The sequence below is a fragment of the Rattus rattus genome, chromosome 11 (assembly GCF_011064425.1).
Source record: "Rattus rattus isolate New Zealand chromosome 11, Rrattus_CSIRO_v1, whole genome shotgun sequence".
In the NCBI taxonomy this organism is placed as follows: domain Eukaryota; kingdom Metazoa; phylum Chordata; class Mammalia; order Rodentia; family Muridae; genus Rattus; species Rattus rattus.
This window is the reverse complement of record NC_046164.1, coordinates 16,638,202-16,651,645: the sequence shown is the minus strand read 5'-3', so window position 1 is coordinate 16,651,645 and position 13,444 is coordinate 16,638,202. Positions and strand designations below refer to the sequence as shown.

The 13,444-nt window shown below is 41.1% G+C and overlaps 1 protein-coding gene across 1 annotated transcript in view; it reads left to right on the top strand.

The window, feature by feature from the left end:
- Hfm1 (helicase for meiosis 1) overlaps positions 1-13,444 on the top strand; it is an 81,995-nt gene that overhangs the window by 37,747 nt on the left and 30,804 nt on the right. Inside the window, exons 19-22 of the mRNA XM_032916541.1 lie at positions 5,697-5,777; positions 9,131-9,222; positions 10,495-10,601; positions 10,683-10,730. Of these exons, the coding sequence (XP_032772432.1) occupies positions 5,697-5,777; positions 9,131-9,222; positions 10,495-10,601; positions 10,683-10,730 (328 nt within the window). The remainder of the gene's footprint in view (positions 1-5,696; positions 5,778-9,130; positions 9,223-10,494; positions 10,602-10,682; positions 10,731-13,444) is intronic.

Genomic DNA, 13,444 nt, shown 5'->3' with positions numbered 1-13,444 from the left:
CTACTCAGCTATCAAAAACAATGACTTCATGAAATTCATAGGCAAATGGATTGAATTAGAAAATATCATCCTGAGTGAGGTAACCCAATCACAGAAAAACACACATGGTATGCACTCACTGATAAATGGATAGTAGCCCAAAAGCTCGAATTACCCAAGATATAATCCACAAACCATATGAAGCTCAAGAAAAAGGATGAACAAAATGAGGAATCTTCAGTCCTTAAAAGGGGGAACAAAAATATTCATGGGAGGGAAATGGAGGGAAAGTTTGGAGCAGAGACTGAAGGCACGGCCATTCATAGCCTGCCCCACATGTGGCCCATGTATATACAGCCACCAAAACTAGATAAGATTGATGAAGCTAAGAAGTGGATGCTGACAGAACTGGATATAGATGTCTCCTGAGAGACACAACCAGATCATGTCAAATACAGAGGCCAGTGCTAGCGGCAAACCATTGAACTGAAAATGGGACCCCCATTGGAGGAATTAGAGAAAGGATTGAAAGAGCTGAAGGGGCTTGCAACCCTATAAGAACAACAATGTCAACCAACCAGAGCTCCCAGGGACTAAACTACTACCCAAAGACTATACATGAACTGACCCTTGGCTCCAACTGTATATGGAGCAGAAGATGGCCTTGTTGGGCACCAATGGAAGGAGAAGTCCTTGGTCCTGCCAAGGTCCTTATAGAAGAAGGGGAGGGGGACAGGATAGGGAGCTTATATCTGGGAAACTGGGAAAGGGAATAACATTTGAAATGTAAATAAAAAAATTTGGATAAAAAACTCCAGTTCTTAGCTAAAACTATCCTCAACAATAAAAGGACTTCAGGGGGAATCACTATCCCTGAACTCAAGCAGTATTACAGAGCAATAGTGATAAAAACTGCATGGTATTGGTATAGAGACAGACAGATAGACCAATGGAATAGAATTGAAGACCCAGAAATGAACCCACACACCTATGGTCACTTGATTTTTAACAAAGGAGCCAAAACCATCCAATGGAAAAAAGATAGCATTTTCAGCAAATAGTGCTGGTTCAACTGGAGGACAACATGTAGAAGAATGCAGATCGATCCATGCTTACCACCCTGTACAAAGCTTAAGTCCAAGTGGATCAAGAACCTCCACATCAAACCAGATACACTCAAACTAATAGAAGAAAAAGTGGGGAAGCATCTCGAACACATGGGCACTGGAAAAAATTTCCTGAACAAAACACCAATGGCTTATGCTCTAAGATCAAGAATCGACAAATGGGATCTCATAAAACTGCAAAGCTTCTGTAAGGCAAAGGACACGGTGGTTAGGACAAAACGGCAACCAACAGATTGGGAAAAGATCTTTACCAATCCTACAACAGATAGAGGGCTTATATCCAAATTATACAAAGAACTCAAGAAGTTAGACCGCAGGGAGACAACCCTATTAAAAAATGGGGTTCATGAAGGAACAGACCGGATAAACAGTTCTCTGCACCCAAATCCCGTGGGAGGGAGAGCTAAACCTACAGAGAGGCAGACACGCCTGGGAAACCAGAAGAGACTGCACTCTGCACACATCTCAGACGCCAGAGGAAAACAGCAAACGCCACCTGGAACCCTGGTGCACGGAGGCTCCCGGAAAGAGCGGCTCAGATCTTCCCGGTTGCTGCCGCCGCGGAGAGGTCGTAGGCAGCACCCCACGAGCAAACTTGAGCCTCGGGACCACAGGTAAGACCAACTTTTCTGCTTCAAGAGACCTGCCTGGTGAACACCAAACACAGGCCCACAGGAACAGCTGAAGACCTGTAGATAGGAAAAACTACATGCCCGAAAGCAGAACACTCAGTCCCCATAACTGGCTGAAAGAAAACAGGAAAACAGGTCTACAGCACTCCTGACACACAGGCTTACAGGACAGTCTAGCCACTGTCAGAAATAGCAGAACAAAGTAACACTAGAGATAATCTGATGGCGAGAGGCAAGCGAGGGAACCCAAGCAACAGAAACCAAGACTGCCTGGCATCATCGGGGCCCAGTTCTCCCACCAAAGCAAACAGGGAATGTCCAAACACACCAGAAAAGCAAGATCTAGTTTCAAAATCATATTTGATCATGATGCTGGAGGACTTCAAGAAAGACGTGAAGAACTCCCTTAGAGAACAAGTAGAAGCCTACAGAGAGGAATCGCAAAAAATCCCTGAGAAGAATTCAGGAAATCATAATTAAACAAGTAGAAGCCCATAGAGAGGAATCACAAAAATCCCTGAAAGAATTCCAGGAAAACATAAATAAACAAGTAGAAGCCCATAGAGAGGAGTCACAAAAATCCCTGAAAGAATTCCAGGAAAACACAATCAAACAGTTGAAGGAATTAAAAATGGAAATAGAAGCAATCAAGAAAGAACACATGGAAACAACCCTGGATATAGAAAACCAAAAGAAGAGACAAGGAGCTGTAGATACAAGCTTCACCAACAGAATACAAGAGATGGAAGAGAGAATCTCAGGAGCAGAAGATTCCATAGAAATCATTGACTCAACTGTCAAAGATAATGTAAAGCGGAAAAAACTACTGGTCCAAAACATACAGGAAATCCAGGACTCAATGAGAAGATCAAACCTAAGGATAATAGGTATAGAAGAGAGTGAAGACTCCCAGCTCAAAGGACCAGTAAATATCTTCAACAAAATCATGAAGAAAACTTCCTAACCTAAAAAAGAGATACCCATAGGCATACAAGAAGCCTACAGAACTCCAAATAGATTGGACCAGAAAAAAAACACCTCCGTCACATAATAGTCAAAACACCAAACGCACAAAATAAAGAAAAGAATATTAAAAGCAGTAAGGGAAAAAGGTCAAGTAACATATAAAAGGCAGACCTATCAGAATTACACCAGACTTTTTCGCCAGAAACTATGAAAGCCAGAAGATCCTGGACAGATGTCATACAGACCTAAGAGAACACAAATGCCAGCCCAGGTTACTGTATCCTGCAAAACTCTCAATTAACATAGATGGAGAAACCAAGATATTCCATGACAAAACCAAATTTACAAATATCTTTCTACAAATCCAGCACTACAAAGGATAATAAATGGTAAAAAGCCCAACATAAGGAGGCAAGCTATACCCTAGAAGAAGCAAGAAACTAATCGTCTTGGCAACAAAACAAAGAGAAGAAAAGCACACAAACATAACCTCACATCCAAATATGAATATAACAGGAAGCAATAATCACTATTCCTTAATATCTCTCACATCAATGGCCTCAACTCCCCAATAAAAAGACATAGATTAACAAACTGGATGCATGCGAGGACCCTGCATTCTGCTGCCTACAGGAAACACACCTCAGAGACAAAGACAGACACTACCTCAGAGTGAAAGGCTGGAAAAACAACTTTCCAAGCAAATGGTCAGAAGAAGCAAGCTGGAGTAGCCATTCTAATATCAAATAAAATCAATTTCCAACTAAAATTCATCAAAAAAGATAATGAAGGACACTTCATATTCATCAAGGAAAAAATCCACCAAGATGAAAAATCCCCCAAATAAATACATCTCAAAAGAAACCTTAAAAGCTCAAAACACACATTGCACCTCCCCAAATGGTTGAACAAATACAAGGGCACCTGGTATGCACTCATTGATAAGTGACTAAAAATGAAACCTTATGCATAAAGAAACTCAAAACGGATGACAAAATTGAATACTCAATCCTTATTTAAAAAGGAACAAGAATAATAGAGGGCAAAGGAGACAGACTTCAACCTGCCCCACTGTCCATCAATGGACAACATCATCAAACAGAAATTAAACAGAGAAAACAGGGCGTAGACAGCAAACACAGAGGCGTATGCCAGCAGCAAACCACTGAACTGAGAACAGGACCCCCGTTGAAGGAATCAGAGAAAGAACTGGAAGAGCTTGAAGGGGCTCGAGACCCCATATGTACAACAATGCCAAGCAACCAGAGCTTCCAGGGACTAAGCCACTACCTAAAGACTATACATGGACTGACCGTGGACTCTGACCTCATAGGTAGCAATGAATATCCTAGTAAGAGCACCAGTGGAAGGGGAAGCCCTGGGTCCTGCTAAGACTGAATCCCCAGTGAACTAGATTGTTAGGGGGGAGGGCGGCAAGGGGGGGAGGGTGGGGAGGGGAACACCCATAAGGAAGGGGCGGGGGAGGGGGATGTTTGCCTGGAAACCGGGAAAGGGAATAACACTCGAAATGTATATAAGAAATACTCAAGTTAATAAAAAAAAATGGGGTTCAGAGCTAAACAAAGAATTCACAGCTGAGGAATGCCGAATGGCTGAGAAACACCTAAAGAAATGTTCAACATCTTTAGTCATCAGGGAAATGCAAATCAAAACAACCCTGAGATTTCACCTCACACCAGTGAGAATGGCTAAGATCAAAAACTCAGGTGACAGCAAATGCTGGCGAGGATGTGGAGAAAGAGGAACACTACTCCATTGCTGGTGGGATTGCAAACTGGTACAACCATTCTGGAAATCAGTCTGGAGGTTCCTCAGAAAATTGGACATTGAACTACCCGAGGACCCAGCTATACCTCTCTTGGGCATATACCCAAAAGATGCCCCAACATATAAAAAAGACACGTGCTCCACTATGTTCATAGCAGCCTTATTTATAATAGCCAGAAGCTGGAAAGAACCCAGATGCCCTTCAACAGAGGAATGGATACAGAAAATGTGGTACATCTACACAATGGAGTACTACTCAGCTATCAAAAACAACGACTATGAAATTCACAGGCAAATGGTTGGAACTGGAAAATATCATCCTGAATGAGGTAACCCAATCACAGAAAAACACACATGGTATGCACTCATTGATAAGTGACTATTAGCCCAAATGCTTGAATTACCCTAGATGCATAGAACACATGAAACTCAAGACGGATGATCAAAATGTGAATGCTTCAATCCTTATTTAAAAGGGGAACAAGAATACCCTTGGCAGGGAATAGAGAGGCAAAGATTAAAACAGAGACAGAAGGAACACCTATTCAGAGCCTGCCCCACATGTGGCCCATAAATATACAGCCACCCAATTAGACAAGATGGATGAAGCAGAGAAGTGCAGGCCGACAGGAGCCAGATGTAGATCTCTCCTGAGAGACACAACCAGAATACAACAAATACAGAGGCGAATGCCAGCAGCAAACCACTGAACTGAGAACAGGACCCCAGTTGAAGGAATCAGAGAAAGGACTGGAAGAGCTTGAAGGGGCTCGAGACCCCATATGTACAGCAATGCCAAGCAACCAGAGCTTCCAGGGACTAAGCCACTACCTAAAGACTATACATGGACTGACCCTGGACTCTGACCTCATAGGTAGCAATGAATATCCTAGTAAGAGCACCAGTGGAAGGGGAAGCCCTGGGTCCTGCTAAGACTGAACCCCCAGTGAACTAGACTGTTGGGGAGCAGCAATGGGGGGGTTGGGAGGGAACACCCATAAGGAAGGGGAGGGGGGGGGATGTTTGCCCGAAACCGGGAAAGGGAATAACATTCGAAATGTAAATAAAAAATACTCAAGTTAATAAAAAAAAAGACTCCAGTTCTTCTAGAACAATTATCTTCAATATATTTAATAGTAAATTTTTATTTTCATTGATTCCTTATTTTACTAAACTTAAAAATATGTTTTCTATAATTGAACAGAGTTATGTTTGAAGAATCTGAAAGATTTATCATCACTAGACCTAATAAAGATGGATGAAGACCTTAATTTCAGATCAACAGGTATTTTTCCTTATGGTGTCACTGAGTTTAACGCTTGCTTACGAAGACTAAAAATTATTTTTACTAAAATTTAAGCGATGGTAAACAAAGTTGTTATTTTGTTTTCAGTAGAATATCAACATCTATACCTATAAGGCATTGGTTCCCTTTCTATTAAACACATCTAATAAATGATCAGGTAGCACGTTTTCCCCCTCACCATCAATGGATGCTGCCTGATTTTTCTCTTCTGATGTGTTAATTCTGCTTTTAAATGGGAGCCTCCTTGACCTTTCTTTTTAGTATGAGCTTCAGACTTTGGACCTCTGTTCCCAGTTTTGCTTCTTGGGAAAATACAGCTTAGCTTCACAGACTCAGCTATAAACAATGTAAATTCATTAAAAATTATAGTCTTGTGTGTTTGCAGCAGCAAAGCTGAAAGGCAACATGGTTGTGTGCTGCCAGGTGTTAATAGTTCACGTTCCCCCAGAAACCTCCGCTCAGGTGAAGCAGTATTGTTGACTTTTACTCTAGAAGAGAGTATCAGGATGAGTCAGGATGAAACGAAGGCAGTTAAGAACCAGTCTTTATAGAAGTGTAGACATGGGCATTAAGGAAAGAGACAGATACACAGCTACTTAGGACAGGATGATGTGCATGTGTGGGCATGTGGTTCTCAAGAGAGTCCCCACCTTCCTGTCTTTTTAGCAGTCATGTGTGTGATTTTCATGGCTTCTGAAGTTACTCTGTTCAAAAGATTTCTAAGGAATGCTTTCTTCCCATTTTTCTTCCTTTTGGTAAGCTAGATAAGAGGTAGTTCCGTAGGGTCGCAAGGGTCAAAGGAGTCCTTGGATTTCAGCTCTATCCAGGTAAAATATCCTGTTCTTTGAGAGTTGTCTGTCTGTCTGTCTGTCTAGTTTTTTTCAAGACAGGATTTCTCTATGTGGTAAACTCGCTCTGTAGACCATTCTGGCCTTGAACTGATGGAGCTCTGCCTGCCTCTGCCTCCTGGGTGCTGGCCTGTGCCACCACCACTCCGCTCTTTGAGGATTTATAAATGATAGCTGTATTTATATTAACTATTTTGGTTGACTTTAGCAGAATGCTATTTTATAATTATTTAGGCTGCCATTAATATAGGTAGCAGTTCCTAAATAGTATTTCTAATTCTTTGAATTTTAAAAAATTCATTTTGTTTTGCTATAAGATAAGTCTCACTCTGTACCCATTGCTGGTCTCACACTAAAGACAATCCTCCTGCCTTAGCCTTCAGAATGCTGGAGTTGCAGGTGTGTGCATCACATATCAGTTAATTGTTTTTTATGACTTTCTTGTTATTTCATGTTACTAATATTTTATCTTCTAGAGTTTGTTATTTCTATATAAATTATCTATATATTCTAATATTTCTGCTTCATATAATTTTTGTTTTTTAATTTGTGGTAACAAAACTCAAATATTTGACTAGTTTTATCTGTGAGGTTATCAGTGTTTTCCTATCTTAAGAAAGATTACTCATTTAAAAACAGCTGGTATCTGTGAGAGACTGGCAGTCATTAGATTGGTCTAGATCATCTGTGAAGGAAGGAAGGGGAAAGAAATGCAGCAGGGCAAATTGGGGCATCCCTTGTGAGCCTAGGTGCACTTGACCAAGACCATGGGGAATCAGTCGGAGATAAAGTTGTCTGTTGGGCAGGCTCTCACCTGGCAAGCCTACACTGGCTTACTGCCTTTCACTGCTGGGAGGGGCTTATGAAAGTGGGGTTTTGTGTTGATTTCATGGTGATTTCAGACTGATTTGGAGTAAGTGTAAATGGAGCCATGGGCCGTGAGGTGCCTTCTCACAGCTTCCATGTCTCTGCCCTGCAAACTCTGCTTTAGTGGCCTTGCAGTTGAAATACTCTGGGTGTATCAGTTGGTAACTGTATTGGCAGCAAGTCGCTTTGCGTTCCTGTTTGCTTGTAAGTCTTGTTTCCTCCCATTTTGGTTCCATATTTTGACTTTGGATCATTTTCTTTGTGTTTCTTTTCCTCTAGAATATTTTTTTATTACCTAAGAAACTTTATTCCCATTAAAAAATCAACAAACACTAAGTGTTTTCTGAAGTTTTTAAATATTTTGTGGGGTAGAGAAATGCTCTATATTAATTTTTAAACAGATGGTGAAAGGACCATTTTTAAATATATTCCCCAAATAACAATGTTCTTGTGGTTTGCATTGCACACCACTCTTTCAGAAGCTGACACACTGCACTATTGCATTCTTGTTGAACACACGCAGCAGGCTCCTGCTCAGGACAGTGACTTGAGCTGACCTAGCTCCCTCCAGGCTCTCTCAGTTAACTCTGTCTACTTTATAACTTTCTTAATGCTGCTCACTCAGCTGGCAAGCCAGACATGGCCTCTTCTTCAAGAGAGACTGTGGTTCATACGTAAATGCCGATTGCTCCCTTGAGACCCAGGATGCCACTGGGCTCTTCCTGGCTGTTTGCTGTGTATTGAGAGGACTGGACTATTTTGGATGCTTTTGGATAAGTACTACTTAGACTCAGCAGCCTTGAAGGGAAGTCATTCTATCCACTCCTCACCTCATTTCCTCTTCCCAGTCACCCTGCTATTCTACTTTCAAAACAATGTATCTTGAAACTCCAATTTAACTAACAATTTCTCAGGAATTCTGTGGCCCAGTTAATCTTACAGATCAGATCCCAGTTCTGAGCGCCTTTCAGGGAAAGCTTCTTAGGGCTGTGGTAGCTGTCTCTCACCATTGCTTCACTTTAACAGTAAAGCAGCATTTGCTAAGTACCAGGCACCACAGCCACGTTTAGGTGTGGGCTGTGATTACCCCGTACATTGGGAACTGCCCACATGACTCTTAAGTAGTGAGCAGGGTCCATACCAGGTAGGCTGAGGAGAGCTCATGGTCCTCCATGATGTCCCCTTCTAAACTGTCGTAAAGGCAGTCTTCCTTATTTTCCCATTTCCATAAATCTTGATTCTCTCCAAGGCCATAGTGGCTTTGTTTTCTGTCAACCAAGTCATATTAGCCACATTTAGAATCCTACTTAGAACTCATTCTTGTTACCAGGTTGTTCCGTACTGACCATTCTCTTAGGTAGATTTCTCTCAACTTCAGCTCGTATACAAACATTGTCATTCAGTGGATTCTGTTCTCCACCTTCCTGTGGTTATCTCCAGCCAACTGTAAGTGCCGTACATTGTGCTTTCTACATTTGGGGGACGTGTTGTGGGGTTATTATAAGCACACAGTGCACACTAAGTAGATGTTAAGAAAATGCTTATTAAAGTTTTTCTTAAAAACCAAGTGGCATCAGCTACTGTGGAAAATGTTTCTTTTTCCATCTTTTCTAACAGAGGCGGGAAGACTAATGGCATGGTATTATATTACATTTGAGACAGTGAAGAAATTTTGTGCAATCAGTGGAAAAGAAACTTTATCAGATTTGGTGAGTTTCATTGAAAAATAGTAATTACAGAATAAATTAATATTGTAGAGACAACTCATTTATCTCCTATAACTTAAAATTGAGCAGAAAGTAAAAATCATTTGAATGGTTAGTTCCCTCTGATTATGAGATAGAGAATTTAACTTCTAAGAATATAATATATTTTCATTTATGTTTCTCACCAAAGCTAAGAAAAATGTATATACAATAGGTGTGGCTACTGTCTGACAACTTATTTGATAATGACGACTACTTCAAGTATAGCATAATATATTAGCGAGCCTGCCATGAATGAATGACAGGACATTCATTCACACACATGCACAACATGACAGCATATTGCTGTGGTTCCCTGTGCCTCATCCCTTCCCTAAATTATCTGCCTAAGCATAGCAGTAACAGTGGAAATAGTGTTGTGGTAGCCCAGGTTGGCGAAGCTGATTCTGAAGAAAATAGGACCAATAAATAGGTTGTACTTAGAGATAACGGTGGGAACAGTTTTGCAGCTGCCATGATGAACAGACCACAGGCTGCTGCTGGAAACATGAGAAGAAAGAAGAGATTGGGAGGAGAAGATATTTATTCTCAATTTTGAACCGTATCTTTTAATTTTAAATATCAATTAGTTACCAGAGTATTTATTTTTATTAAAGATTGCACTGCAAAATCCTGGTTATTGTTAAGGAGTTATGTGAGCAAACTTTGATAAAGTAAAAGATTTTTATTTCCATGTAAATATTATTCTTCTCTAAGAAGAAATAGAGATTAACAAATATTCAGTGTCAGTACCATCTCAGTGAGTTTATTACGTGAGAGATTTACAGCACGTAGTTCCATCTCCCAGAACTAGCCCACAAATCCAGTTTTCTTAGTTTTTAAAGCATCTTTGCATTGCTAAATCATTGGGATGTTGACTTGCAAACTACAGAAGGTCAACAGCAACAGCAGCAGCAGCCATGGCAGACAGACAGACAGAAGAGCAGCATGCACTGTGCCTCTTGCTGCACGGATAGACATTTGGTTTTGGCCACTGTTACAGTCTGAGTGATATCATCCTGACACCGATCACATTGTCCATCACACTGTCTGGCATATAGAAGCTGCTTCTAAGTATTTATTAGTGAATGAATCTTAAAAGAAGTAAAACATATAAAAAGCCACCTTTAAATTCTGCTTTGCTAACAAATAAAGCCAGGGTGTCCCTAGGCAACATGAGGGTAAGAAAAAGTTTAAATGTGATCTGTTAAACTGACAAGTGCTTAACTTTTATAGATTTCAATGATATCCAGCTGCAGTGAGTTTGTAGATGTGCAGCTGAGGATAAGCGAAAAGAGAACACTGAACACACTAAACAGAGACCCAAACCGGATAACCATCAGGTACAGAAATTACATCCTTTACAGAACTCAAGAGGTTTTAGTACTTGAGTAATAAGAAGCTTCTGTGTATTTTATTTACAGGTTTCCAATGGAGGGGAGAATTAAAACCAGAGAGATGAAAGTGAACTGGTAATGAGAATGCATTTTCTGATGTCTGGTTTGTGACTCGCATGGTGGGGCTGCAGCTGCTCTCAGACGTCATGCTTTCCCTGCTCCTTCTGTGCGCTGACACTGCTGGCCTACCATGCCCAGCTTCCTCTTCAGTTTTAAAACCTAGCTCCTTTCATTTAATTTAAAAAAATAATGTGTTTACAGAAAAATAAGGAATCAGAATTATATGTTAAATAAATTTCTAAGAACTTTCAGACTTTAATTAAAATAAACTGAGTCTGGGGATGTAACTCAGTGGTAGATTTAGTAGTGTACGCCAGGCCCTGCCTTCGGCCCCACATAGGAGGGAAGGAGAAGGAGGGAAGGAGAGGAGGGAAGGAGGGAGGAGGAGGGTCAGACAAGCAAAGACAGAAGCAAAACAAAAATTTTAACCAGGAAGTCACTTGTCGACAGTATATTCTGTTGCGGATAAGATTAGAAAGGAAATGTGTTTATGCTAATTGGGATCTCACGTTAGCATGGATGACGACCTGTGCATGAAAATAATGTGACGTTAAAGCACAACTGCTAATGTTAACTCAGCAGTGATGGATGCTCTGAGAGACAGACAGACAGTCCCCCAGAGCACCAGTTGTGTTTGAGGGGATAGTTAGTGTGTTGAGAGTGCAGTGTTCACGGGGAACAACTGGACTGACAGTAAGGCACATGGTGGCCTGTGACTTTTGCCCGGTTGGTAATTGAAAATGCAGCAATATACTTTTCTGCTACGATGTGTTGATTTTCGGGGTATGTAGGCCTTGGTACTTAGGTCTTGATTTTAATGATGTGATTCAAGGTAAAAAGTTTCTTGTTTTTTTGTTTGTCTTGTTTTGAGACTGGGTCTCTCTGTGTAGCCTTGACTGTCCTGGAACTTGCACTGTAGACTAGGCTAGCCTCATACGTACAGAGATCTGCCTGCCTCAGCCTCCCAAGTGCTGGAATTAAAGGAGTGGGCCACCATGCCTGGACAATAAAATGATTTTTTTACATAGCCCAGTAAAGACACTTAACTCAGGAACTTTTTTCTCTTTTAGCTAGGGAAGTTCATTTTTTTCTTTAAGATATTTTTCAACCTCTTAGTCAATTTTATGTCCCAGATATTGTATTGCACAGATGATATAACATTCAGATGCACAGTGGCTTGGCCAAGGGTGTTGCTGTGTGAGAACTAAGCTAGAACTAGAACTCTTGACTTGGTGGGTTTTCCCTTAGACTCTGTTGCATCGATTTCTGTGTCAAATCAGGTCAAGATGTTTTTTCACAGACATCTTTTTTAATTTTTTTAAGATTTTATTTATTATTTATATGAGTACACTGTTGCTGTCTTCAGACACACCAGAAGAGGGCATCAGATCCCATTACAGATGGTAGTGAGCCACCATGTGGTTGCTGGGATTTGAACTCAGGACCTCTGGAAGAGCAGTCAGTGCTCTTAACCGCTGAGCCATCTCTCCAACCCCTTTCACAAACATCTTAAGAATACTTTATTGTATCTGAAGCACTTCCACCACACCTACCTTAAATTAGGTAATACATTCTTTTGCTTAAGGCAAGGAATTTAAAAGTTGGTGACTTTACAGGTAGTTTCACACATATCATTATATGTGCGTGCATGCATATATACATATAAATATACATACACACACACACACACACACACACACACACACACGTGCATCTTACTTGAATGTAGCTGAGGAAAGATGACATGCATGTTTGCAGACGCCCTCTCCTAATGCAGAGTTTATATACAGGTGATGAGTGTGTGCTGATATCTAATTGTTCAACTTGCACAGCTCTCTTACATCCCTTGCTTTCCTGAACCTCACATCTGATCACCAAGTAGATGTTAATCCTGTTAGTTGTGAAATGTCCTGTAAGGTGCAAGCTTTTCATCCCACCCTATTCACAGCTTTAGTGACTAAGTCTTCCCTCCTCAACACTGGCTACTGCCTTCAGCAGGTGTTTGTTCAGTGACTACTAGGATGCGGTGTGGAGCCATCGCTGACTAAGTCTATGGTTTGGTGTGGTTTGGCATGTTGAAACCAGTCCTCTCTGAACCAGGACTTTGTCCCAGTTATTGCACACACTCACCCAGCCACTCCTTACTTACTGCCATGCACCTCTCCTGAGAGTGCAACATTTCTTTTTCTACTGAAGATGACACCAGAAAGTAAACTCACAGTGCACTACAGTTTACATTTTTCTTTTGAGTCAAGGTCTCTTTGTGTAGCTCTGGATATCTTGGAACTCACTGTGTAGACCAGGCTGGCCGCGAACTCATCAGGATCCGCCTTTCTCTGTTTCTCTCCCACCCTGCTTCATTGCTGCAGGTTATGATACGGTTTCCAACAGGCAGACATGATTTTAGAAAGGGTTCTACTTACTAATAAAGCATGGTTATTAAGTGTAAGTGTTACTCTAAAAGTAGTTTGCTCCACTAATTTAACAAATATCCCAGTGCCCTTCATACAGCCTCAGAAGCACCCCATCCAGTACTTCATCAGTTCTTCTGAGACAGGGAGAAACTGGCCTAATAAAAAAGTATAAGAAGACAATGAGAAGTCATCTTTTGTGGTTGGGAAAGGGAAGTCAAAAATGGCCTTCAACAGGAGTGAAGCCAACAGAGTCTCATAGCTCTGTACAAAGCAAGGCAGAAAAGTCCTAAGGATACCCAGTCAGTCCATGTCGAG